This window comes from Saccostrea cucullata, unplaced genomic scaffold (assembly GCF_032062105.1).
Source record: "Saccostrea cucullata isolate Sc308-1 unplaced genomic scaffold, CSIRO_AGI_Scuc_v1 ctg1194, whole genome shotgun sequence".
NCBI lineage: Eukaryota > Metazoa > Mollusca > Bivalvia > Ostreida > Ostreidae > Saccostrea > Saccostrea cuccullata.
In genome coordinates, this window is record NW_026928585.1 from 98,359 (window position 1) to 123,910 (window position 25,552).

The window sequence follows — 25,552 nt, forward strand, 5'->3', positions numbered from 1 at the left end:
TTTTCATTTTTATTCAAGTACATTCAGTAAACAATTTTGTATTTTTAACACGCATATGATGCGCTGCTAAGTTTGAAAACTATTTTGTCTGAAAATAAGCCAAAGAAATCTTTAGGGCATCTTTTCAAAAATGTTTATTTACAATAACAAGCAAGACAAAGACAAATATAAGAGATATTTTCAAAAAAATTATTTACAATGCTTTGTGCAACTGTTGTCCACGTTATGACAAAATCTATACGTCCTTCATGATTTCAGCGATACCATTATCTACAGGCCCGTCCTTTAACGATGATAAAACCTAATGCCTGTTCTTTAAAAGTTCATTCATTGCTATTACATAATTAAGATGATAGCTATGTGTAAACATTCCGGCATATCTCACCATCCGAATTACCTCGATTAATCCCATAGCAAAAGTACGTAGATACCGATATAAGTAAACAATGTACAACGCCGAACACCCCCCTTGTGTGATTTTTTAATTAAAATGTATCGATACATTAACTTAACATTTAATAATAAAGTCGCTTTTGTATACGCCAAAAAGGGCATTACTTGTTTGTTTGTCACCTAAAAATAGATTCATTATTTGTGTCTTTTAGTAGGTGAATAAGCGTCGTTTTCAATAGAGATTTTTATGTATGGGTCATATATTGAAAAAATCCATTTAAACGATTAAAGCCTACAATGTACATGCGGTGTTGATATTCGTGTTAAACAGCCGCGGCGACTTTATATCCCAAACAAATTCTGAACAAGACCCTTCGCACCTTAGATGTGGCCTTGCATCTGATGTTAAAATCTTTGTTTGAATTTTCATCCCACCCCCTTCTCCTTCATTTTGTAATTTTTATCCATAGGATTTTTATCAAAAGCCTCTAAGGTAAGTTCTTGATGTAAACTTTCAATTCATGACACTAGAATTCTATAATATTTATACCTCTTAAAAACGTGTTTATATGGATATCATGGCATAGTGATCATTTTTTATACCTAAAGTTTAAGGTTTTAAAACAACTCAAACGTGAGAATAGCAAATAAACAAATAATGCTTTATCCTACATTTAATCGGATTGCAAGCATATGCACAGGCATACACTGTAGTTAAATATTTTAATTACTCAAGTACTCTAACGTTTAAAATACATTCTAATTCCCTATACGGAAATTTAAACCGAATACAATATGCAGGTGTATGTATTGAAAAGAAAAGTTACGAATATTGATTATAGAATATTGATATAGATATATCTCTGTTTTAGTGATAGGATATTGCATGGGATGATTTCTGTGTAGAAATTCATTTGAGGGATTACAATACACTTTGATCTTCACTTTATCTTGTTTTGATTAAATGAAATGATTTATAGGATACAGGTCTAATCTATCCATAATTAAAGTACTTTACTATCAAAGGGCATCAAATGTGCTCTGGCATTTGCATTGATATGTCATTTTTTATAAGTATTAATTTAGCCAATCATATCGGTGAAAAGGCAGATTCAGGGAAATGAGGGGGTGTGTGTTGGGGGTGGGAGGGGGGGGGTATATCCCAGGTAGCACAAAACGTTTTCATAACATTATATTCCGGTTGTAAGGATGTTATTACAAAACGTTTTTGACATAACGTTTGAAAAATGTTTTTATAACGTTTTATCTAGGTTATAATGACGTTTTTAGAAAACGTTTCTCAAAAACATTTTTAAAATGTTTTTCATAACGTTTAATACTGGTTGGAAGGAAGTTTTTAGAAAACATTTTTGCATAACATTTTTATAATGATAATAAGAATAAATTTTTTATTGCTTGAAAAGCATTATAAAAATGTTTTCACATTCCATTGTTTGGGAAAAACTGTTCTAAAAACTCATAATATGATATTAAGAGTATAAACAGTGTGTTGTGTACGTTGACTCAAATTTTAAGAATATTCATTTTTTATATTGAATGAAATTTATTATAAATTCTGATTACAAATGATACCAGAAAACATGAATATAACATTGTCTTAAAATGTTTGAAAAACATCGTTAAAACGTTATAGAAACAACAAACGTACATCTCTATATTTCAATTCTTAAAAAATATACATTTAGCATTTACTCTTTTGTTTGTTTGTTATTAATTACTAGGTGATATCTTTTAAAGCATATTAAGTAAAAATAAATTTAAACAAAAATGTGGGTTTTTTTATTCAGTTCTTTTTTAATTGTTTTATATGCCACATTGATTTCCTAAAAAAAAAAAACATATTGAAAAAATGTATAAAAAGCCTTTTTAAAGTATTTTTTCCAAGATGTGATGTAGTTCAACAAAGTACTGCTGTGCATTTATTCACTTATGTTATTTCCTCCTGAATAATGCGTTTATCAAAAGTTAATTGAGTGACACAGCGGGATGCCGTGGTCAGTGCTGATGAAACCGCTCCTTGCTGCAAACTATTTCCACGTGATCTATATAGGTCAACTTATCAAGATTTTGAAAAACCGGGCAGCATTCTTGAAAGACAAAGAACAGGATTTAGGGAATATTTTACATCACCGTATGGTATGTTGAATTTAAAGTTGTATTCATTGTGTATACATGTATTAAGAAATAGTATTATAACTGCATGTGTTTGTATAAGCCTAAATCATTCCGTGTAAATGATTGTATATAACCTGGATATTTGAAGGCGGTGAATTGGTTGTTTTTGAAGTAAACTGATCATTGAAGTTAATCATGATTGTGCATTTACATATGTATTATGTCCTGTGTCTAGTGTGAGTTTTCTTTATTAATGTGTACTTTAGTATAATCAATCCAGGCTTAGAGATAGATTTTTAAATTGAAAGCTTCAAAACATGATTTAAATAGAGCGAGTAGGTTAATTGTGTGTGTGTGTGTGGGGGGGGGGGGGGGGGTAACGAGTTAGTTAAATACTTCTTCGGAAATGTAAAATGATTTGTATTCATATACAGTGTCATGTATATATTTCTCAATTTACAATTCTTAAAATAAATATCGATCATTTTTCATTTACAGAAGCTGTTTGCAAAGACTAAATATTATTTGGTACCTCTTTAAAGATTACATTAATGAGAGGAATAAGGCAAAATGAGGTTTGCTACACACCGTCCTGGAGGGATTTACCGGAGTTTAATTCTTTAAGGTATGTTTGAAGTTTCCAGACAAGAATGTATTACGGAGATAGATTTATTTAGTATATATTTTATAGAACTGTTGCCAAAAACATACACACTTTCCTTGTATTTATCGGATTCATGACAATTTATAGCTTTTAAATCTTCTAAAGTTATTCTCTATATTTTTATTTTTTCAGAAGAAAACAAAGAAGTCCAAGTGCCAAACAGATGATTTCCAAAGGAAGAAAGATATTGTGATTTTTTTTCCTAATTTCAATTGTGTCAAATCTTCTCTGTTAAGAAGACTGTTATTGACTGGGTGGATGTAAAAAAGAGGTCATGGATTACATTTGTGAAATATATAGTTTAAACCACAAATCTTCTCTGTTAAGAAGACTGTTATTGACTGTGTGGATGTATAAAAGAGTTCATGGATTACATTTGTGAAATAGTTTCAACAAAATAAAACTGTAGGAATTACAATAATTTTTTGTTGTAGAATTTTTTTAATCCTTTAAAACATGTCAGAAATGTTCTGAAAACGTTGTTAAAAATGTTTTGAAAACGTTTTCAAAAATGTTTTCAAAACATTGCATGACAATGTTTTTGAAAAACGTTATGATAACGTTTAAAAAAACCATACAAAATAACGTTGTAATAACGTTTTAGAAAATGTTTTTATAACATTTTGAAAACGTTTTTATAACGTTTTAATAACGTTGTTGTGCTACCTGGGATGGCTAGTGTCTCTGCATGAATACTCCACTCATCTTTGATTCTGCTTAAATTCCTCAGGAGTATTTTTATGGAAGAATATTTTTTAAATAAAAGCATTTTTTAAAAGTAAATATATTGTAGTTACATGTACATGTAAGCTAAGACTTTTCTTTCTAGGAGAATTTAATAATATCACACAAATAATGTAGATCCCATTCTCTAAGAAAAATGAATCTCTCTCTCTCTCTCTTCACACAGATACAGAAAAAGGGTAACAGAAAGATATGAGACTGTGAGAAAAATTGAGACGCCAAAAATCATCCTCTTTTTCACTTCACATACAGACATATGCACATAAATTTTCACTTATAAAACACCCTATGTAGAAATGACAGCAGTTAACGGCTATCCGGCCCTTTAAATCCATGATGAACCGTGATAGTCCTCGAGGTGCATCTATACGGTAATGCATTCTGTAGATAACACGCTCGCCCTTTGAAATTCTTATTGATCGCCGAGGTAAAAGTTTATTGTGTTGCATCTTGGATGCTCTTCGGTTTTGTAAAACAATTGACTTCTGGGATTATTGCGGAACTGTGAACGAGTTTCCAGGTTTGTGGTTCATAATTATCATCCGTTCCTTAAGTAAAACGCAACCGTGCTTGTATACAGTTATTTAATGCTTGTACATTCATTTAGCTATTATTTAGATGCTCCCCCCTCTCTCTCTCTCTCTCTCTCTCCTGTACGCCGTTTTTTGTCTTTGGGAGCTATATTTTCACTAGGATATTCAATTTTTTTATATGAAATTTCAGAATTTCTTTAAGAATATGCATGTATAAAAATCGAAATTCAAGGGTAGAGTGGAGGGGGAGGGGCTGAAGAATTCCTTTTTTTTCTGAAACCAAGATAGTGGTGTCCATTTTTATCCCTTTATTATCCTATATATGTGATGTAGGAAAACTGCATTATTTTCTTGGGATAGAGAGAAATGAGAGAAGTCTTTATCACTAATTGAACTTTCATCCAATACTTTATTAATTTGGTTTATAGAAATAGCTAGTAAATTCATATTGTATATGAAATGTATAAGAAAAAATGAATCGATATAAATGATTTTTCCGAGTCTAAACAATTTGAGTTTTCTCTGTATAACAACCATTGATTTTCATGTCTTGTGCATCTAATCATGTGATGAAGAGAGTTTTTTTAATTATTCCCTTCACTAGGAATATTTTTGTAGAGTTTCATCAATTATGTAATTGACGAGACAATTCAGGTTACTCGAATAAAACATTCCATTGTAGAAAATGGCGGATCGATTTGAGTCCTTGGACTTCCAATAATGTAGTCATTCAAGTAACTACAGGTGTATAATATTACTTAATTTTTAAAGCTTTCAAGAAAAGGAAATTTATATATACATATAACTTATTTTTATACATGTATATCATCTTTTACTAGTATATTGGAAAAGCACTTGAAAATAATAATATAACTTTCTCTAACTTTGTTTTATCACAAAGTTGAAATAAAAAAAAACATACTGTATAATTTATCCAGTTTAACGTGAAGATATATATTTTTAAAAAAAAATCTCTTATGCCTTTTTTCCACCAAATTGAAAAATGGCAAGTCACCTTTATCAATATATTTAAAGATACATCTTTTTATTTCCTTTTCTATACATCTTAAATTTCCATTATCCAAAAAAGCATGATGTTCACTAGTAACAAAACATCGATAAGGAAAAAAATATTCATGACGCTTTTAAAGTTTCAATTCCCCAAACAAATTGCCATTTTCTCCGTTCAATGAATCATGTAATCATCTTTCTATATATATATCAAACGCGCCAATATTCACGTATACTTCGGCATCAATTGGCCGTAACTTGTTAGAGGGAACACAAATAAACCCTGTTTTCCATTAACGGCTTGGTTTCATTATATTAAAATGTCACTTTTATTGTTGCTAAGCAAAAGTCAACAATATGTAGATTAGGCGAGATTTTTTACCTGTACCGATGCGATTTGATCTAGGTGATATTCTAGCCGAGGTAACCAGAGTTCAAAGTATCAATATTAGAGATCACGAAACAGTTTATGCGATAAAATAATTTGATTCTTTCATTTGTAGCACCCATTGATTTATATAAAATCAACATTTCATTTTTAACAACAGCAAGCATCCTACTAATACCCCCTCCTCCCTTCATCTGTCCATAGGGTTACATTTTGTATATAATGAGGAAATTCATCTCTTTAATTGCAGGAACGAACAGAACTTAAAATTGATTTTATTTGAGTGTTTTACACACTAATCTTTGACGATGTATTTTCCTACCATCAGGTTTTATCAAATGATGCTAAACAAAGGGATACAAGTCCAGACTTGACTTAGTTAAATAAACTTTAAGAATAAATTTGGATTGTTCGTCAATCTTAAACCATCCAGGTCGGAAGGAGTCTTCATTATATAAGATTACAGTTTGTATTTAGATAATTTTTCTTTTTTTAAATGATATGCATAATTATGTTTACTTGAAAAGTATATGAAAATATACATGTAAAGTTATGCAATCAATAAAGTTTAGGACCAGTTTTCCAATACAAACGAAAGGAAATATTCCACCAATCTACAAATATGACCTTTTTATCAGAGAACATACTTTGTACTTACATGATGGGGAAATGCAAATTAAAGAATAATGCAAATTTGCATTTAATAGGAAAATTATGCAAATCACTGAATTATGCAAATAGCAATCATATAAGACAAACGATTATGCAGATTAAATGATAAGAGAAGAACATTGAAACACTATCGCTCAGACCCACCTACACACAAATATATCCGGTAGGATCCGAGTTAATGAATACTTCATGCATCGGAAAATGAAAACCTTCATTATTTGAATGACTTCCGGCCAAATCATCGATATCATATCGTTTAAAATATTCAGATTCGGATAATACTTATCTTTTGATTTTCCTATATTTCAAATCAATATTTCGCATCAGGTGATGATCAAGTGATGCAATTTTTGAACAGTAACTGTAATAGTTAAATAATCAACGTTTTTGCAACGATGTTGAGTCTAGGAAATTAAAATTATATCTAATGAAATAATGTTATTAAACTACAGTATTTTTGCTAAATTGATATTGAGTCGCCCGCTTGGATCAGTGACTTTTAGCTTTTGCTCTACTTTCATTTGATCCTTACGTGGCAAGTTCGAGTCTTAGCGCGGGAGGTAGAGACCGGTCCTTCAGATGAGACCGCAAATTGTCGCAGTGGATATAGACCTAAGCCACAGGCACCTGACGTTACTTATTTTTCTTTTAATTAAAAAATATACACATACCTAATAATAAACATTAGGTATGTGTATATTTTTTAATTAAAAGAAAAATAAGTAACGTCAGGTGCTTGTGACCCAAGCATCAAAAAGATACTTCGTTGCTCAAAAACATTAGTCTGGGTAGAAGTCTACATTTTCAGCCTCCACCGACACGAAGTGGCATCACAATATGCAGAAGAAATTTCGAAGGGACGTTAAGCAAAAAATAAAAAATGCTGCATTTGTAAGATGAACCAACAAGCTAATTCAGAGAATTTGTGTCCCCCGCTTAGGGAAAAGTAAACCATGCGCAGTTCGGGGGTCGGGGGGGGGGGGGGGGGGGTTCGGATCCCTTTCACTGAATTTGTAGAATTATTAAATGTATACATACAATGTAAGCAAATAAAATATGCCAATATGGATATAAAGGTTTGATGGATTATTCTTTATTATGTGTGTGGAAGATTTTTTTTTATATGGAATATTTTTCACACTGTAATGATGATATTATGAGTTTGTACAAGCCAGACCTCATAAATTTTTCATTTCACATGCTGAATACTATCGTTTAGTAAAAAAAGAAAAGTATTTCGAAAAAAAAGGTGGATCGTCCAAGATGCGATACCGGGCCCTCTCACATTTGAAGCGAGAGACATACCACTAGACCACGGAGCCGCTGTAAATTGGCGAAAATTGTATACAAACATGAAGTGACATACATGTATATATTCACGTTCGATTTTGTCAAATTTTTACACAATGCATAGTGTCTAATTTAACCTTTATTAAACAGTTCTAATAGATGTAATAAGAATACATGTATAAAGTCCACCGAGAACCTGTTTTATACGTAATAATTCTCCTCATGTCCCTGTGCTAAAAATAGCGACATGTAACACAATAAATACTAATAAAACAAACGGGGCGGGGCACTTTGAGAGGAGTGAGAGAGGTCCTAGGAAGTTTTGGTATAATATTACATAGCAAGAGCTCAAAATCTTCTTGAAATATCGCCCGAAAATGGTAGTGTTTCATACAAACAGAATGTATAAATTTACGACCTTGAACTTTGACCTTTTGACCTCAAAATCAATAGGGGTCTTCCTTAGACCACAGGGAGTTGTTATGTAAAATATCATTGCAAAAGCCCAAAGGGTTCTCGAGATATCGTGTGGAAACGAAAGTGTTATAACAGACAGAATTTGGTTATTTGTGACCTTGACCTTTGACCTTTTGACCTCAAAATCAATAGGGGTCTTCTTTAGTCCATAGGAAGTTGCTATGCTAAATTTCATTGCAAAAGCTCAAAGGGTTCTCGAGATATCGTGTGGAAACGAAAGCGTTACAGACAGACAGAAAGACGGACGGACAAACCCAAATTAATATCCCCCACTTTTCAAGCGGCGGACAAAAAATGTTTTTGTTACATAATGAAGAATCAATATTCTTACATACATTATAATTTTTTATGGTTTGTTTTCAGATAATTTTTAGGCATGCCAGTCGAACGGAGACAGGTGGCTCATGGTGGACACGGTCGCCATGACCACGGGGGAGGTCATGGGTCAACTAAAACGACGAAGCGGCCATCTTCCTCCTCTAAAAGCCGAACTACTGTGATTGCGAAAGACAAAGAAGAGGAATCTATTGCTACCGTTCAGTCGGTTAACAAAACGCCAGAAGAGTCCCAGGAAACACCTGAAAATGTCACAACGGAAGAAGTTCCGAATGGACTTAAGACGGAAGACGAAAAAGCAGAATCGGAAAACAATTTCGACGAAACGAAAAAGACGAAAAATCCGAATCTGCGAATGATGAACCGAGTGTTTCGGAAAAAGATGATCAGGATAGATGGGCTGAAAAGTCGAAGGAGGAGGAGGGATTTAATATTCGTTCGTTTAATGACAACATATTGGAATTCACGGAAATATTTGATTCTGACCGTTATCGAAATGTGGACTCAAATTATCCAGTGGAGGATCTAATGGGCGTGGTCTCGCAAATATCGAACACAATCGAGGAATTCAAACAGCAAACACAGAACAGTCAACAGCAGTTAGAGGGGTTGCGAATGAAAATGAAGCAAGTCAAAGAAAACATCCAGTTCAGTGTGTCCCAAAAGGCATTTGAAATAAGAACAGGTAAAAAAAAAAACACAAACTTACAAACATCGGTATGTATACAAATTACTGTTGACTTTGAACTTACAAAATAACATAATTGAGATATGTTATGTAGCTTACAAAATCACCCGAGATAAGTTGATTTTCGTCTGAAAGTGGAAAGCTATTGACAAACAAGTTGAAGAAACAAAGATATCTAAAAATCCTGTTTAAAGTTAACATTCCGCCTATTCCTTGGTCAATACAATGTCCCCATCTAAAAAAGAAAGGCTCGTCAGAAAATACATGTAAAATAAAATTCTGACGGAGGTTATCATACAGATTTTTATTTACACAATGAATTGTCTAGACAGGTTTTTTAACGTTTGCAAAATCGTGCAGTTGAATACATGTACAAGGCGGATATGACTGGTCGACAAAGGATGCTAACTCATTTAGGGCACAAGATCCGACATGGATTGCTTCTGAGTGGTTCTTTTCAGGTGCTCACCTACGTTTTTCATACTAGTTGTTAGTCCATTATTTATACACTGAATTGACGACAGATTTTTCCGTTATTTCCCGATCATGACAAGGAACACACGGCGGGTATGATCAGTCAGCAGGGGGATGCTCACTCCTCCATATCAACTGATTCCACCTCTGATGTTTCGGAGGTATGTGTTTGCTCTGCTCCTTTTTTGTATTGTTTTGTGGACTTTGATATTGAATACTGTTCGTAATCTCCATATCCTTCTTTCAATGCTTCCATTTCTTTATATTTCAACGGACTTTTTGGAATTTTTTAAAGATATTTCTCAAACAAAAAAAAACTTTAAATTATTTTCGTATATACTAGTGATTCGAAATATGTATATTTCTGTAACTAACCATTTGCGAATTAAACTTGTTCCGCAACAGGACTAAAACATACTCATGATCAGGAATCTAATATAATCAGACACATTTTTTTTTTCAAAAAGCCTAAATTTAAAAGTAGTTCAAAAGAGCATTATTACGAAATATAGGTCACTACCCCAAAAATGGTGAACGATGTCATTTAAACGAAGGAGGGGGAAAACTATCGATTTATTTGTTTTGGCCAATCCTGTCAACACGCCCTACTTTGTTTACGTGTTTTGGGGGGTTGGTATTTTTGTGCTCTGGTTCAAGGTGGACAACTTTTCTATTAGCCCGAATATTTACAGTGCAAATGTTGACCGACTTCCCTAAACAAACATCTGGGTACTTTAAACCCTTATGTAGAACATACATGGGGTAGAATACTCTTAATTGAATGTATGAATTCCATCGGTCTATACTATCTTCATTGTTCAACAAATATTGACAGAAATCTGACATATACTAGCTGGCAAACTTTTGTTATTTAACGATTTCAATATGATTTTTATTTTAATCTATGAGTATATGTATTGGGGGGAAATGCAAGCAAAATTAAAATAACTTGTAAACAAACGTGAAAATCCAACTCATCTCGAGTTTAATTTATTTTTATGAATCGATTTCATTTAAAGACAGAGTGAGGCGTTTTTTTTCTGATTTTTAATTAACATTTTTAATATATTTAGCTCATATAAGATAAGTTTGAGATTTCGGCAACTCATCAGTATTTTATCAAAATATACGGATGATCAAATATTTGCGGAGATATATAAAAAAAAAGACCTTTAAACAAAATTAAAACTGCAAAATTAATGCTTATTACTCAAGTGTATATTACTACTTTTGCTTATTATAAATAGTATACGCTATCTTAAACTAGGAACATGACATTGAATTTCACATGTATAAGGGCTAATATTTGCAATAACTCATCTTAAATTCTTAAGATACCGGTATTAACGACAGGAGTAAGTGGATCACACTTTTTTTTTGGATTGGCGTTCACTTTGGAAAAAGGGTGGTGGGGAGATGGATGCATGAGAGAAGAGAAAAGTGTAGGGCGATGAATAATCAGAAATAAAGATAGTATATATACAAGATAAGTCGGGTAAAGTAAAACTTGAAACAAGTAGTTAAATTACTTTCATATTCCAGTATACGTCAGTAATATACATTTCTGTCATTGTCATCCCCACTTCTGTTCAAACTCCTCGAAAATCTCTTAGAAGCCCTCTCTTGAGAGGCGTCCATTTCTTCACCCCTACTCCACAGATAATACTGCTGGGTTACAAGTCCCTTCGCCTCGCTAAGCTGACGATAAAACAAGGTCGGGAAAGTCTTCTGTGGATCTCAAATCGCGGATTAATTTCCTCGCGTATCAGAAATGATAAATGATCGCGTTTTTGGAGATGAACACTACACTTAAGATCGTGTTTACACGGATTTTAAATAGCGATTGGGTTACATAAAGTTTTTGTTTGTTTTGTTTTATTTGTGTAAGGGAACGTGTACGATAGTTTTACTGTACCTGTATATATCTGTTTTGTCAGATAATTTAATATTATATTTATAACCCCCCTCTCTTATTTTATCTTCAATTTGTACTATATGAATACTCAGTATAAGTCAAAAATTTTTCCCAAAAAAAGTCTTGGGGGTCTTGGGTGTGATGGGGACATGATCCCCGACTATCCATTAGATCCGCCCATGCACACTTCGTGATATACTTTAAGGTATTTATGGCTAAAAATTTGATCCACTAAAGGGGGAAAATATCCCTATCAATATCAGGATAATTATTTCAAGAGAAGGGACTTAAAATTTCAATTCGTATAGGATAAAATTTCGGAATACACAATACCCCAATTAGACACATTTCACTGTATATCATGTAAAACGTTATTAAATTCACCTGTTGTTTACTTCAAATGACATGACGTTAAAATTGAACTCAACTTCATCTATGAAGAATTGAAATAAATAAATTTACTTTATTCATAGTTCAGTTGTTAAAGGAAAGTGTTAGTCACTACGGATCCCCTTTTAAAGACTTTGCATAATAGTTTATAATCGACTAACCAGCGATCATTACAAACATTTACTTTGATTTTCCCTAAATGATGACGTCAAAATTCACCTGAGAAATACCTGAGGTACCTCTCATTTGTTTATTTTCTTCTTCATAAGTCCAAGACAAACAATGGGGGAGATATTAAAGGTCCCTAGTTTGTAATGATAGGGGTGTCAATATTGATAGAGATCTCAACGAAACCATAGTAAACTTAGGGGCGCGGATCTATGTTATAATCATGGCGCGGATCAATATTGATAATCATGGAGAGGAAGCCTAAATGGATTTGTTAAGAATTTTAATGTTACAAAAGAGAGAATGTCTTTATATAATTTCAGCCCAAGATTCAGGATTTGGTGGTATATATCTGTATATAGATATCTTTGAATGCTTACTTAAACAAGATTTCATCTTTGAATGAATTAAATTCCACTTTAGAATAAATTGAATCTATTTGTCCTTTTAGTGGGTCAATTATATTTATATCAGAGGACGTGACTTTGTATAAATGTCATATCTAAAGTGCTAAGAGGGGCAATTATTTGTTTATTCCTTGTTTAGTTTTATGTTCCAAAAAAAGCTTTTATTTTTCTCTTCAAAAAGGAAACAAACCTTTTATGTGATTTTATGTGAAACACGCCACAGTTAACTTTAAAAACCCAGAGATTTAAAATCAAAATATTACGTGTTTCATTTAAGATCACCCTTCACAAATGAAATATTACTTGTGATGTTAACTTCATAAATTTTGCCATTAGAGCAAGAATTCGCATTCAGATATGGGCTTTTAAAAGCACGGCCGTAAATTCAGAATGTTTGAAGTGTTTTCTCGAAGATCTTAAATCATAATTCACTTCGCTTGTTCAACATCCATTATCGTTAAGCCTAGTGATAGTTACTCTTACATGTCGGTCAACAACTAGGCATCAAATATTTGTTTGACTTCCAACCCGATTACTATATTGGATATTTAATTTACATTTGTGTGAAATGTCGAACGTTGTTTATGTGGCGTAGTTTACGAAAATTGATTAAAATATCTTAAATTGTAAGTAGTGAATTATTTTATCACTTACATTGTATTTGAAACATTTTATCAAATTGCACTTCAATCTATTACGTATCTAATGCATTCTGTTTTAGGAGTATTTTTTTCTTTTTTTTTATTTTAATTTCTAAAAGTGCATTATAAAAAAAATGTTGCTAACGCACTTTATGCATGTATGTACATCGTAATTCTTTTTTGCGGAAGGCGATATTGATTTTTACAAAGATTATTGTTTCGGCAATGACAAACTAGAAAACTCTCTAAAAACTGAAAAAATGAACTTAGTACATTTATTGCTGTTGTATATGATTGTATTCAATTTGTGTAAAGGAGTAATAAATATTTAAACTTTTCCCCTTTTAAATTAATAATTAAACATTTTTGTCCTTGTAAACGAGGTAAAGGAAACTATCTTTCAACGCATTCATGTAACTTTTTTTTTTAATTTTACAGATGACGATCTTCAAAGCGTAGAAGAGAGAGAATTGACGGAGAAACTTGCAAAACTAAACGCAGAAATCGCCAAAGCAAATTCAGATCTTTCAGAAGCTTTGCGGCTATCAGCTGAAACCGAGAGCACAGCAGTGAGGGCCCAAATCGCAGCAGAGAGGGCAAAGGAAGAGGCAAAACGAATAGAGGAAGAGGTAGAGTTGCGTGCGCAACTAGAGGAAAGACGAAAAAGAGAGGAAGCGAAAAAGATGGAGGAGTTGCGAAGGCAAAGGGAAGAGGAAGCTCGAAGACAGGAAGAAGAAAAGAGAGCGAAAGAGGCAGAATGGAAAAAGCGAGAGAATGCCGGAATCGAAAAGTCAGCTGTTTGGGAAACTTGGCCTGCGCATGAGTAAGAAAAGTGTAGAAGACGGGTACCGTAGATATCAAATACATTTGTATTTTGCAGTTAATTTTTATTATCTCGAACTCAAATGAACCAAGTTAAATTTTCCAGATATCCGTGCATTCGATGTAAACAAGATAAACACAACAACAAAAAAGTAGCTGAGACAGCCAACCCACTTCGACATACACTTTTACTTTTTTCCCCTTGCATTCAACATAATTTGAATAAACTGCTTATTCTTATACAAAATATTATTTGGCATTATAATCTTTTAATTCTAAGAACATGTATTTTTTAAATGACTATGGAGGTAACAGTACTCTAAAAAAATGTGTAAATCATAAATGAAAGAGAATTAAAAATTTGCATATTCGTTTTCAGAATGCAGCTTCCAGGGGATGGGGGATTGGCGTGTATCATCCGTGGAAAGCCAAACAGTTTCGACCAATCGTCAGTCACCTGTAAAGAAGTTGACCAATTAGAGATCCACCTTACATACGGGCCTCAGGAAGAACTGGTGGGCAGTATCATTCAACTGGTTCCCACCTCTGAACAGACAAAACTACAGGTTAATATTTTGATACTTCGGGGCGCCATGGTTGTCCTTGCAATAATTTTGGGACAACGTATTCTAATAAATCGAAATGAGGATGGAATTATACTTTTTTTTGTTTCATGCGATCATTATCTGACCGACAAGATTCAATCATCTCTTTTGAATAGTATTAATACCATCCTTGTTTTTTTCTCATTAATTACAGCCACGTAGCATCGTTTTGGAAAGGGGGGGAGGGGGGGGGGGCAGCCAGAGAAACTTTTTTTTTGACTTACTTGAAGTTGACAAACAAAAAAAGAAATATTTCGGGGGGTGGGGTGGGGATAGAGGCCAACTATATTCAATACCAACTTCTTTCAGTAAAATTTACTACATTTCCCTAATATCAACTTCCTGAAATATAAAGTTGGAGTATAAAGTTTTTTCTCATTAATTACAGCCACGTAGAATCGTTTTGGAAAGGGGGGAGGGGGGGCAGCCAGAGAATGTTTTTGACTTACTTGAAGTTGACATGCAAAAAAAAAGAAATATTTAGGGGGGGGGGGGGGTAGAGGCCAACTTTATTCAATACCAACTTCTTTCACTAACAATTTACTACATTTTCCTAATATCAACTTCCTAATGGGGGGGGGGGGCACCCCTATTGCTACGTGCCTTAATTAGCCAATCTTGTTATTACCGAAATACGTTAATTAACAACAAATATATTTAGTAGGTAAGAAGTTACCCTTCATTTAGCAAATTTTTGAAGACGGCGAGATATCTACATGCACCGTCAATTTAGGTTATTCGTTATTTTGAAATAAAGTAAATAATAATGATGACGGCCCATTGATTTTTTAAAGGAGGACAGTGTTCCAAGCGCAAATTTTTTTTTTAATAAAATATAACGATTACTGGAGTTAACTTATTTCTACATTCAAAATGCTATCCAAATATTTTATCCTGCTTCACACTGAACAAACATATAAATGTCAATTTATTGCCACAGAATAAATATTTTCTGATCAATATTTATCGATGAATAACTCATAAAAAATTTAAATCACGTATGTCATAAAGCACGTATTTCTTTTTTGAATAAATCCCTAGCACAAAATTGACTTACCGACAAAGGTATACTATTAAAAAAGCCTAAATAGAGAGCCACGGATAAAAACGGAACACGAGTTTCTCGTCGCTTAAACAACCTACTTGAGGATAGTTTATGACCCCTCTTGAGGCTCTTTTGTTTATGTCCCCCACTGCTTAAAATGGGGAGATTAAGATTGTCGTGTTTCAAGTCGGGCTCTTGATCATGGTAGTATATTTGCGTTGTTAAAATGACATTAGGGCTACCTTGGAGTTTCTACTCCAGAATTGCGTAATATATCATATAAAGGGGATATTTTACAAAAATCATGAGCTTTTGTGTGTTAAAATAAGACAACTTGTTAAACCTCTTGTTGCATTAAAGTAATATCGAGCCAATCGAATTATTTAAGAAAATATATTTTACAAGTATTCGATATATTTAATTTACATGTATAAGATTAAAACAATATGATAGAACATGGAAAGTTTGTCCGTACAGTGCAAACTAGGCCATAAAAATTTAATTTTTGACTCATCGATATCAGACCTGTGCGCTTATATTTTATCAAAATTATACAAATATCAAGCTTCCGCACCAGGAAAATTCTGTGCTAATTTAATTATATTACCGCTCTCTTTTTCGTATTTTAAATCTACCTACTCTTCAGTTCAGAAAAAAAGTGGAAAACGTATTTTTTCGCTCAATTTGTTTCATGATATGCCAAAATATTTTGCCTATAAAAAGAAATGATACTATTATTTGATTGCTCGCCTGCTCGTACAATGTACTTGATTTCATCAGATGCCCGATGACCAAGAAAATGAATTGATGTAGCCTAAGAGACTCATTAAACTTATGAAGTTATTTTGTTGTTGGTTACTTTAAATCTCACTCTTTGAATACAGTTTGGTTTTTTCTTAAATAAAATTATTAATTCATTTCCAGAGTTCTTTGTTCGTGGCGATCCCTTTTACACTTTCCCGCGCAAACGTCCATTCCAGAGAGGCGTTTGTGAAAGCGGAAGTAAACGGAGAATGGAAAGAAATCCCGAGCACGGAAGTGACGTATGATAACCACAAGGTATGGTATTGTAAGAGATTATGGAATAGCGTGTGATGAAAAAATATTTAAAATATCATTTAAAATAGGAAATTAATGCAGTATTGTGAGGATTCTCTACGCTCATGCGCTATTATTACAGTACTTTGATTCTAAGACTTGGATATTACTGTTTCAACGTGCCTAATCATAGATGCCTCAGGAATTTTGTGTAAAAATTATCAAGTTAATTATTAAGAAAAAAAAATCTGAGACAAAGAGAAATTCAAATGAGGTTCTCAGCTTAAAATTGATTTTAGTGACTTTTTAAAAGTCTTTTTCATAAAGAAAATGGTTGCCAAAGAGGAATAACCCTTTCTAAAGAAAATGACTTAATGTCATTTCTGGAACAGGGTTGTCATGATGTAGGTTCTTTGCGTTTGATACTTTTGCACAAGTGTTATTTCAAAATGTACAATCTATATGTTATTATAAATCTTGTATTTGCTGCTTATCTACCCAATGATTTAGAACTAAAAAATTGTCAATGCAACGATTTTTTTCAAGGATCTGAAATTTGTACAAGTTGAAATCAAAGAATTTTTGACGATGGCTGTGATGACGCGACTTAGAAGAGATTACGTCACATTCTCAAGACGATCGTCTAAACTGACGTCATCCTGCGATCATCGAATCACAGTCACCGTTGCCAGGGAAACCTTCTCTAAAAAGGAACACATCTTACTTCAAGTAATGGGACACAAACATTCATTCTTATAATGTATTTTTAAAAAACTGTGAGATTTTGACAAAATGGTTTTTAAAATTTAATTACAAAAAATAAATATATAAATAAATGAAATTATTGATAATCCCCCCACTCCCGAAACAAATTAAAGAAATATCATTGTTTGTTACATATTTTCATAATATTTTTTTTCTTTCAATTATATCTTTATTTCTATGGTGTATGTATCAAAAACACATTTCAGCATTTTATAGTTATATTTTTTTTACTGATACCACAGTCAAAATTATTGTTTTTTGGGGGTACGGGTTGGGTGGGGTGGTTACACTGTAAAAAATAAGTGTTTTATAAATAAACACCATATTGCAACAGATAATAAACACTTCAACATGTTTAGAATTTAAACACCTCAAGAAGTGTTTAAGAAATAAACACGTTAGAATGTTTAAATTCTAAACACATGAGGTTTAATATTCAACACTTCAAAAACACAAAATGTTTAAAGATTAAACACTGAATAAACACTTAGTGTTTACTATATAAACACCATGAGTGTTTAAAATTTAAACATTTCATGTTTAATAAATAAACGTTTTCAACCTAAACATTTAAACACTTAAACATGTTTATTCGATGCAACAGATAATAATCACTTAAACATGTTTAAAGGTCAATTTATAAACACTTCAACGTGTTTATTTTACAAAATAAATAAATACTTAAACGTGTTTATAAGTTTTCAACATTTTTATTTGAAACAAATATAAATCAGTACAAAACACACTGTGGATGATAATGAATATGTTGTACATAAAGCTTTTTTTTAAATTAATAATTGATTTAATGTTGATTGAGGGTTTAAACTTTATAAACAACTGAAACATTAAATAATGTATTTACCAACACATGGATACATTATTCAATTTTAGTTGAAAAAATAGAATTCTCAAAATAAACTAGCATGAACATGTAAAACCTGCATCTTTAAACTAAACTCCAATAAATTGGTGTCGGGAGAGCGGGGTGGGGATTGGGTCTTTGAAAAATGAAGGAAAAAAACATTGTCGCTTAATAAAATGAAATGTTTTTCATCAGTAAAATTTAAAACATTTTTTTTAAAAAAGGCCAGATCATCCTTTACATCTTTTTAAATAAATAAAACAAGCAAAATGATGAATAAATATGATACAAAAAACTGAAAATAATATTTGTTGTCTGGGTACAGCATGTATAATATGTACTTGTATTACACTAATAAATCTAGTTGTAAATGTTACAAGTTTATACTTTCACAAATATTCAGAGTTTTAACCAAATAAAGAAATTTTTCCAGTTTTGAATTCTAAAGGACCAATTCTTGCTACTAAACAAGAGATGCCGGTGTATCACTCACTCAATATCCATATATCATATTCTAACCGAGTTAAACAGTCTAGCTCCTCTGGTTGTGGGTAAAATTCAGGTTCTTCTACAACGAATGATGATCTCCAGATTTCCATTCTCCAAAATTGTATTCACCCTAAGTAGTTCTAATCCTTCATATCCTGAAAGATTGAAAAAATATTCACTATGGAAATTCAGTTAATTATCTGTAAAAGAATACATAAAGATCGATGAAAAAATAAATGTTATTGTTCACGCCAATTTTAATTATATTATACATACTGAGAAACAAGTTTGGAATAAAAATCTGCAATTCAAATACCTGTAAATCATACATGTATAAGCGTACATGTACAGTCTGTACACTATAAAGAAAATAAATGTTCACGTACCTGTAGGAGCAACCCAACAGCAAAAATTTTTGTCCCAAGGCATTTTCTATCATGTATCACACTCCCTCAAAAAAAGTTGAAATTTTCCTTAAAGAATACATGTCTGTGCACGGGCTGGAGATGAAATTTTTGTTGGCAGATGCGACTGCAGACTGTAGCGATAGTTTTATGTATTAGTTATGGTCAAAGGCAAATACATAAAAACCATACCGCTACAGATCTGCAGCTAGTACATGTGCGAGTGTGGTACTGTTGCATGTTAAGGAGCATAAATATTAGCAAGGGCAGGTACCTAATTGGATTATTTTCATTTAACAGGAACCAATGGTGTGTGTGTGTGGGGGGGGGGGGGGCTTTTTCTTTTAAGACTCAACGGTTAAGTATGATTTTTGTTCTCAGGATTCACAGTAACAGATGAATGTCCCTGCAAATTTTAAAATTAGATATCAAGACTACATAAGCATTTATTTGTCTACCTCTGCGCATGGCCGGATTGCACTCAGACGATTACTAACTATAGGAAACAATCCTGCATTTCATAAATGAAAAGCATTTTAGATCTCTAATGTATTCTACATTCTTTTTTAAAAGATTTTACGTAAAGAAATGTACAAATATAAAGATATGGTGTTTCTTGTCAGTATGTGCGTGATTTGCATCTTCTGCGTTCAAATGGCATGTTATGACATAATCAACTGCGTCATTTTCTATCAAACGTATTAAACACTGGTGTTTAATTTGCAATTTCAATATAAATACCATGTGTTTAATTTATAAATATATATGATTAAGAAATGAACACTCGTGTTAAACACCGGTGATTAAAATATCGATACAGTTATAGAAAATATCATAATATTTGTTTTTATTTCCTCTTTAACAGTTTCTGAAAATTTTGAAATTTTGGCACAAAATTACTACCAATTAATGTTAATTGTGAATGCGTTTGGTATGATCTAAAGTCAACACATTGTCCATTTGCTATTCGTATTTTTTTTGTGTCGATAAATATCTAATATTATGTGCGGAATTACTTCGTAAATTAAGACATTGTAAAAATGACAAATTCATACAGCAAATACTAAGAACCAACACTTAATTTATTTTTTGATTTGATGCATATGAATATTACGTGTTTAAGACGGATGATTAAACACCCTACTTATTGAACACCAGATTAAATGTCAGTGTTTATATATAAAACGCTAGTGTTTTGTATTTAAACCTACAATGTTTAATTGTAAAACACGACTGTTTAAAAATTAAACACAAGTTAAACATCATTTTTTACAGTGTAGGAGGGTGGGGTGTGGGGGTATTTATGAATTTAGGAGTCCAACATCGCATAATTCTAATTTACATCAATAACTTTTAAAGGTACAGCCGGTGGATTCTGGTACTGTTCACGACCTTCAGACGAGGAACGCCAGCTGTAAACATCTGCTGGCCTCTAGTCCTATTATACAGATGCAGTGGGAATCCAACGAATTCCACAAACCCATTGTTGTAAGTAGTGATCAATTGGTTCTCGATTATTTAACCTTTAGAGGCCAACTTTGAGGGGGGGGGGGATCTCGTTAATCGTTTTTTTCTCTTCTTAAAGTAGTATTATAGAGTTTTTGTTGTTGTTTTTGCAATTGGAACTCCTAGGGGGTTTAAATCATCACGAATCAACGTTGCACAGGACTTTCCTAGACAAGCCAGGAAAGGGGGGGGGGGGTTCTATTCAATGTCACACCCGTTTTTCTCGTTATTGTTAATTTTGGTCCCCAGACATCCATTCTGTCATTGAAAACTCGGATGGAACTTTAAAAAGACATAGGCCCAGAGAAATATTTAATGTCTTCTGATTTTTTTCTAATTGTTAAAAATAGGTCCTTTTAAATTGCTTCCATCGGTCAATTTTATTGCGTTAGGAAATCAAACAAAATTTTTATTTATATCTTGAGTGAACTTATAATTGAAAAAAATAAACATTTTCAATGCTTTTTCTTAACAGATAACGATACCTTGTCCACCAAATCCGGCAAAGGCCCGAAAAATCGCCCAAATGAGAAAAATAAAAGAGGAAAAAATGAAAAATCCTCAGAAAAATATTCCGGTTCCTTTGGACATTCGAGAAAAGGAGGAAAATCAAGGGAAACAAAAGAAAGCGAAACCCAAAAAGAAAACTCTGCAGGAACAATTGGCGGAAATCAATGCGCCACCGGAAGAGGAAAAACCTAAACCAACGAAATGGTACATGGGAGACTATGCCCACAACGATGGTAAGTTTCTGGAAAAATAGGTCACGAAAATGATATAAGTTGAAAGTTCAAAGTTCAGTTAAATAAAACAATCTGATATTTATGATTGAATGCATTTAAAGGCTCTCGAAGGACTGTGTTGAAATTACACCACATCGATGGCCTTAAATGCAATACTTCATATCATAACTAAATTACTCATAAAACTAACTCTATTTTTAGACGACGAACATGACCAACTCTGTCTCCTAGCGAGAACCGGAACAGGAAAATGGTTTGTCGTACCGGAAGTGGAAATTGCGCAAGTGAAGTTGGATTTGCTGCAGTTCTCTCTAGACAAACCTTTAGATCAGTATGTTGAAATATGAATAAACAAGTGCCAAAATTTCTGAAATTCCGATGAAAGAAAAGAGAAAATTTTCAAAGCATTTTATTTGATTCAACAGGTTTATGGTTTTGCGAGTGCGGACAAATACGGATGAAGATTTACTTCCAATTATGTCCACTGCGATCTTTGACCTCCTCCAAAAGCGGTTTGTGCAAGTTGTTGTCAAACAAAGGTAAACAACTTCATTACATTATTAAATAAATTAGAACCACATTATAAATTTTGTATTTTTAATAGCGAATTCAAATTTTAAGATAAATTACTTCAATGTGATGCAAGCAGCCTATCTACGAATAATTAATGTCACTACTGTATTCCTAACAAACAGCACCAATGACTTTATGATTTTTACCATACATTTGAACTATCAATTGCGATGCGGCACTTAAAAACCAATTTTTAAATTTCGAATTTTTCCACTTATCTATCTTCCAACCACCTTTTTTTTATATAGAATATAAAGGAGAACAGACAATCGTCGTTATCAATCAATATTTGATTTAATTTCAGGTCTGATAACCCATTTGACACACGACTCACGATAGTCCCCGCCAGTCGAGTTCAAAAAATCGTAAAACAGCTGGCAGAAGACGGATATGAAGATGGACCGGAACCAAGTCCACTATTGGCCGTGTCCGAAGGGGACTTAATCGAAATCAACTTCCGGGGCAATATTCAAAATGGCTCCAAATCTCCAAATATAATTTACAATTCGAATGTGGTTTCTTTCTCCGAGTTCCTGCTCTCTGAAGTTGACCAGTATTTACAGAGGAATTTTAACGTTTTTCGGGGAGTGATAGAAGCTTATAAAATTCAGTTTGTGACCCCGGACAAAAAGACAATAGCTCGCAAGGAGTCCATTATGGATGAAAATTCGTTCTGTGTGCGAAAGGAAAAAAGAAAGACTCTGTTATGTGAAATCCCCATAACCATACCTAAGGTAGTTAAAATATTTTCATTTTATATAAATTCTTCTATTTCAAAACATAATAAAATAAATCAACCCAATTTTGGTTTTAAGATATACTTGAACAATCCCTCTATAAGATTTGATAACCATTCGCAACCCCTTTTCATTTTACCTTCAGTATCACGTAGAACCTTCACCTGTCCCAGTGCAGGCACCTGTTGTCATTCGGAACGACTCGGATGCAGTTAATGAGAACCTGATGCGACAACTAGCGGCAGAAATGGGCGACGAATGGCGAAAGGTTGCCTCGACCTTAAACATCAGTAAGGCACGGATCCAAGCTATTATAAGAAACGCCCAAATCACAGACGCGACAGATGAGGATGCCCGCTTTCAGATGTTGATGACGTGGTTAAAGAAAATGCCAAAGTCTATAGATAAGGTAAATTTCTAATAGTACAGCAAGAGGAAATGAAAACGGATATTGCGATTTATTGCTTACAATGCTTTCTTTAGGCAGTAGCAAATTACATTGTTACATATAGAAACAATTTTATGATGACATTCGTTGTAACTATGTGTTTCTGTAATACTTTTCAATAACAAGAAATGTGTACATATCTGTAGAAGTCAGCTTTTTAAACAACAAGATTGAGAAAATATTATACAAAGTCATATAATTTTATGTAATTTTGTGTTTTTCAACTTGTGGACAATTACATGTAGCACTGATTTAATTACTTTGCTAAAGCCATAAATTACTATTAGATATGCATGTTTTATGCATTTCAAATTCTAACAGGTGACTGTTTTGACCAATGCTTTCATGAAAAATGGCCGACCAGATCTTGCAGAGCAAGTTCGGATTAAGGATGAAGAGTTCAAACGGAAGCAAGTACGATCTCACTAAAAGACTCGCCTCTAAATTGAATTATGTGACGTAATATAATTCATTTATGAAGTCATTTGTCTGTGATTTTTGAAAGATTTCCAAACATTATAACAGACTATTTCGATACTGTGATAATATCATTCATTCAACTTGAGTCAAACTTTATTTATTTATTGTTTTATGCACAGTGTATAGTATCAAGAATTTAATACGATTACTTTGATTCTTCTTGATTAGTTTTATATATATACAGGATTGTAACATGCAAGTAATGGTAGATTTCCTATTGTCATTTCAAGCAGTATGAAATGTAAGCCCTTCCATAATATAGAGAGACATTTCATCTTGTGCTGTAAAGAACTGTCCTGATTGTTCTCAATTTCATCTCCGTCCTGACTGTTCTCAATTTCATCTCCGTCATAAGATTTTGTCAATTTTTCCAACAATCAAGAAATACTATAGGAAAAGTGGAGAAAATAGAAACACATAGCTATTTCTCATGGTCGGACGGAAACCATAAAATCACGATCCTCTACCAATCCACTATCTGCATGGACTACGGACCGTGGTTTGAGACGATGAGCTATTTCTATAATGTCCAGGTTATTTTATGACTAGATCTTGATATTCGTATTTTTATGAACATCCTGAAGTCTAAAGTTTAGGACAGAATGTTCGAATTTTTCTTAGTTAATATGCGATTTTTGGTGCAATATCATAGCTCAAAATATTTATTTTTCTTAGTGAACTGAAAACTCAGAAAGTGTCTTCCTCATTATAAATGGTCACATGATGTAGGTATTCTCTTTATATGCAATTATAATTCTGTGGCGGATCCAGGAAACCGCCCCCCATCCCCGGGCCCCTTCTAAACAAGCCTGTGAATATACATCTAGAAACTACTGTGTCTGTGATCTGATTTTTTTTTTACCGCAACAAAGTACAATAGATAGTTTTCAGTAGGCCCAACATTAAACACAGTTATTTCCCGTTGGCCGCCATATAGAAGGTCGATATGCTCATATACCTTCATTATTCAACATATTTAAACTTTTTATAGCGGCAAGTGTGTGAAAGAAAGCTTTTTCTTTAAAAGATACATTAGTTTGAGCCCCCTTTATTTAATAATTTCATTTCATAAAGATTTTCCTCCAAATATTCCTGCTACAACATCTTAGATTTGGTAAGAAAAGAGGAAAAATTACAGTATATCCGTTTTTTTTTTTTTGCGATGATCTATTTTTCGCTTTTTCTGCAACCAATTTCAATTCGCAAAATATAAAAACACGCAGAAATTATATCAGCTATAATGTAAAAGAAAAAAAAAACATTACCATTTTAAGAAAATAAATCTTCAATCTTAAAAAAATAACTTAGGCAAAAAAAATAAATCAATAAATCTACCCCTTTTCCGCAAAATTTCCAACATGCGAAAATAACTGGATATACTGGATATAAGGTTGATCACCAAAATGGTGACCAAGGGAAAAAAAACTCGTAGAGAAAAATATGTCATATCAAATTATCTATACATTCATTTATATAGCAAAATATTTAGTAAATGACAATACTAGCTGTGTAAAATACATATATACATGTATATATTGAACACATAATGCAGATAAATATTAATATGTTTTGTATTATTTTCAAATTATTCTCTAAAAAATGATACTTATATTATCTACTTTTAAACATTACTTTTTGAAAGAAATGAATGTTTAAATCATACAATTTTTTCTCATCATTGTTTGTTAAATGTTAATTATGATATCAT

At 32.6% G+C, this 25,552-nt stretch overlaps 1 protein-coding gene and 1 long non-coding RNA gene across 2 annotated transcripts; both read left to right on the plus strand.

Annotated features, from left to right (window-relative positions):
- Positions 1-2,234: 2,234 nt before the first annotated feature.
- On the plus strand, positions 2,235-3,527 carry LOC134278054 (uncharacterized). Its single transcript, XR_009994371.1, has 3 exons — positions 2,235-2,550; positions 3,028-3,154; positions 3,326-3,527. It is a non-coding gene; the product is annotated as an uncharacterized LOC134278054 (long non-coding RNA).
- Positions 3,528-4,303: 776 nt separating this feature from the next.
- LOC134278058 (death domain-containing protein 1-like) lies at positions 4,304-25,043 on the plus strand. Its single transcript, XM_062760375.1, is given in 14 exon segments — positions 4,304-4,457; positions 8,672-8,958; positions 8,961-9,329; positions 13,766-14,150; positions 14,529-14,715; positions 16,724-16,858; positions 17,384-17,566; positions 20,717-20,845; positions 21,339-21,606; positions 21,808-21,937; positions 22,032-22,145; positions 22,484-22,913; positions 23,062-23,325; positions 23,686-25,043. Coding segments are annotated over 13 exon segments (2,976 nt in total). The 5' UTR covers positions 4,304-4,457; positions 8,672-8,684; the 3' UTR covers positions 23,794-25,043.
- The last annotated feature ends 509 nt before the right edge of the window (positions 25,044-25,552 follow it).